Raw genomic sequence first — 3,904 nt, 5'->3', positions numbered from 1 at the left:
GAAGGGTATATTTTTGCTGTAGTGCAGTTGATAATCATCAATACACCTTTTTTACAGCCAATGATTTATTTCTTGAAATATTTATCTACACACAATATCTTATTTCTGCTAGCTGGCCCAATATCATTCCAATGTTATTATCGGAATGCCTTATCACCGGTTGATCAAATTTGAGAGTGTGTGCTCTGACCAATGACCGTGCTGAAACTGATAGTGCGGCCTGGTTTCACAGATCGCTGCATTTAGAGGCGATCCCGCTGAAGGTTTTGTCAATTAAGCTCTTTGCGTGTGCTGGTAGCGCCAGGGGCTTGAAATGCGCTCGGTTTGGATCAAAACACTGCCCTCGTGCTGGACCGGAGTTGCCGTTTTCGATAGGTACCGCATGCACATGGTCTTAGCCCCTTGTTTCCGCAACATGGCGCTCAACTCCCTCGGCACCGCTGATGTTTTACTGCCGCGTTGCTCTCGATTGTAAGGCTGTTGTGGAGCGTCTAACGGACAAGTGTACGTTGTTTGTCATTGCAGCAATCTGACTGTCGTGCCGGTTGTGGTAAAGCTTCATCAAGTGATCGTCGTTGCGTGTGAGCTCGCGGCCAATTAGCTTCGCAACCTCGATGTTTGATATGATGATTTCGCTGCGAAATTGTCCGGGTTTGGAGTTGACCCAAAATACGAGCATACTGCACGTAGCTGCGTCTGGACGATAGTTTTGCCAATTTTCCATGAGCTGAGCTCCTGTCTTGACAAATCTACATACGTGGGCATTGTAGAATCATTCAGCAAAGAGCAGCAGGGTGTTGAAGGCTTCGACAATCTCAGCGACTGATTTTGGCGGCGATGCTTCTTCTACGGTGTTCGAGCGACCAAAGTTAGTCATATTAGCCGATCTTGTTGTAGATCGCTGTTCCCGTTCTGGATAAAATCGACGAAAGTGCATCGGCGAAAGACTGCGGATGCCGAAGCTGAAATCGTACGCCAGACGGAGTATTGGTGGCGTCGCATGAAACTTGGTCCTGGAGCCTTGTTGAGCCGATTCAAGTACCGTTTTTGCGTTCTTACCATGTAGAGAAGGGTTCGCTATTGCATCGTTCACGTAAAACTCCATCGTAGACGGTCGAAAGGCCGAAGTCTGCGCCTCATTGACTGGTGGAAATGCTGGTAGGCTCTCGTCGAGGTCTTGTGGGGTTAAATCTGTGTCACGAGTGCGCTTACAAAGCGGTTTATTCTGCAGCCATACCAGCTCGATGTTCCGCGGGTCGACGAGAAGCTTGTCTTCCTTTGCTTCATCGTCCGAATCACTAAGTGTCAAGTCAATATGGTTAGTCCCGACCGGTAAATGTACTATTGAGTTCTCCAATAGTTTGTAATGTTTGATTTGGGGGGGGGCGCTGTCCATAGAGACGTCCACTTGACTGGTGCCTCGAGTATTAAGTTCCATGTCCAGAATGCGTTGCCGACGCACGTACACTATCTCCAATGTATCTGGTCAAATGAGAGACATACGTTCGTTGGGATCGAATGGCAGGCTAAACAGCGACGACGTTACTAATGATGGAATCCCCTTCTACTTTTACCCAAGGCCACAATCACCTCAATATGTCGGTCGAATAGCTCGCACACGCTCATTACGGTAGCACTCATTGTTGCACGAGTGCAAAGCGCGTAGCTCAGCCGATCCACTGCTATCACTGTCGAGAGACTCGTAAGTGATATGTGCAGCGCTTAATTTTCATACCGTAAGTGGAGCTCAGTCTTGCTGTCATGCATTGTATATTCCGCTACCCGTCCGTGCGCCCATTGGTCGACGAACTGATCGGTAGGTTGAACAAATGCGATCGGGTGCCCGGCGTAGGATCCTGGCCACAGCTCCGACTCCTCCTCGCTCACGATGCGGTGGCGCAATGTAGCGACCTTGGCTTCGAGCTCTGGATTTGTGTCGCTCGCGTCGGGTCCTGTTCTGCGCACGAACGCGGTAAGCCCTAGGTCCTTGACGAACAGAAGGTACGTAACGCCTTCCAGGGTTGGTACGTGTGAAGGTCCGACGACAGCGATAGACCCGGCAGAAATCGGGGCACTGGATATGGTAGAAGCAAAGAAGGGGGAAGAGAAAGAGAGGAGGCTGCTCCTTGATCTGCACGAAGAAAACTTGAGAAAGGCCTCTGTGGTGGCCATCGCAAGTTGGTTCGCACAGGTTGTGTCCTTCCTAGTGTTCTGACCGTTGCTACCGTAAATAAAGGTGGTTATGAAACTCCTATCGTCCAATCCGGAAACCTGAACATCCTTCGAATGTTTCCCAAGCCTCATTCAATGTCCGTTTCCGCTTCGAGTGAGAGACGTACGCTTGGCGCGGGGTTCTGCGGTTGGAACGGAGCTCTCGCGTAGTTGTCGTACAATTGCCTTTCGTTCAGATGAAAGCAGAGTCTTCTCCCCCCCCCTCCGCTGCATTTAGACTAAGCTAGTTTCAAAATCTGGAATTTTCACAATTTGTGTCCCAGGGGCGAGATAACCATCCATTGAAACATGTTCATCCCAAACTAAGTCAAATATACCACTTGTAGTAGCAACTGTCATGTCTTGTGGGATTCTTGAACAGCAGACTGACCACATCAGCATTCTTCAAGGCATTGGCTGGGTTCTCCATCGTGATGTGGACAGGTGCTGCAGTGGCAGCACGGGGTGAGTTACGAATTGGCTGGTGAGACGGATGAAAGTGGGGGGGGGCTGCACAACCAAAAGACGGATGAAAGTGGGGGGGCTGCACAACCAACGTGGCGACAGCTTTGGCGAGAACAGGCTGCTCTGTCAATGTACTAGCCAAATTATCCCGTTGATTGGCTCACCGCGCTATGGTGGTCAGTACTTACAGTAATTTTGACTGTTGTGCAAGAACACCAATCAATTATTGCAATGTCCAATTTCCCTCAATCTTACAATCACGAAACGGTTTTAACCAGCTCTGCTTGCAGCCGACGCAGCTCATCACTAGCTGAAAACTTCGAGTAATAAACAACAAACCATTGAGCTCTTTTGTGACGGGGTCCCACGGCACCTTGCGCTAGAGGAAGTTAGCTTCCGAGCGTATACGGACTCTCAGTGAACGGCAGCTCACAGGTCCCCTCTTTATCAAAAGGGAGCGATGTGACCTATTTTAAGGTAGAATGTAAACTGAGTATATTTATAGGTAGATAAAGCTTGGGTTTAATACAAACTATAAGTCACCAATAGAAATGCAATGTCACCAACCAATGGTTGGCTTTGGACGACCTTGGTACCTTGTACCAAATATCCCGGAGAATGACGTGTGATACCTCTGAAGTGTGACGTGTCACACTTCATGTAACTAGGGGTACACTTAGGACTACGTACGATGTTACATCCTCCCCCATTTAGGTTCGGTTTACCGACCTATCAGAATGAAGAGTGTTCGTCACAAACTTTCATTCTCAAAGTCGAAAACCATCGACTTGGCCGCGCGAGCGCGGCGAAGGCTCACTTCACAGTTCGAGCCTCGAGCAGCAGTCTGTGCGCTCTCCTTCTTGGTCTTCACTTCGACCGGTTACCATGCCTCGTGGCACTGCAAAGAGCGGTGCGAAGACACGCTCCAAGGCTGCTGCCGGAAAGGCGCAAGCCAAGAGCACTAAGCCTCACGGCAAAGGCTCGGCACTTCAGGAGGCTACTCAGGTGGCCTCCGAGGCGATCGGTCCCTCGGGAGACGCGGTTGTAAGCAAGCGAGCAAGCAAGCGCTGCGGCCCGTCGCCCTCGGCCTCTCCAGACAATCGTCCGAGCCCTCGGTTCGCTGAAAGTGAGTTCGACTCTGGCAGTGAGGATGAAGCCGAGTCCGAGAGCACGCGCGATGCTCCTGCGGGCTCTGCAGGAGGACACAGCCCAGTGCCGAGCGAGCACA

The 3,904-nt window shown here is 50.5% G+C and overlaps 1 protein-coding gene across 1 annotated transcript; it reads right to left on the bottom strand.

Moving 5' to 3' along the window:
• Window positions 1–273: 273 nt before the first annotated feature.
• On the bottom strand, window positions 274–2,445 carry PITG_07668 (uncharacterized protein; the record flags this gene model as incomplete). The annotated part of the gene is made up of 5 exons (XM_002904570.1): window positions 274–477; window positions 509–749; window positions 975–1,298; window positions 1,736–1,952; window positions 2,340–2,445. The coding sequence occupies 5 exons, from the start codon at window positions 2,443–2,445 to the stop codon at window positions 274–276; spliced, it is 1,092 nt and encodes a 363-aa protein (XP_002904616.1).
• Window positions 2,446–3,904: the final 1,459 nt, after the last annotated feature.

This window comes from Phytophthora infestans, genomic scaffold, assembly GCF_000142945.1.
Source record: "Phytophthora infestans T30-4 supercont1.11 genomic scaffold, whole genome shotgun sequence".
NCBI classification, from domain to species: Eukaryota; Oomycota; class Peronosporomycetes; order Peronosporales; family Peronosporaceae; genus Phytophthora; species Phytophthora infestans.
The sequence above is the reverse complement of the archived record's forward strand: the minus strand, read 5'-3'. Positions and strand labels throughout refer to the sequence as shown.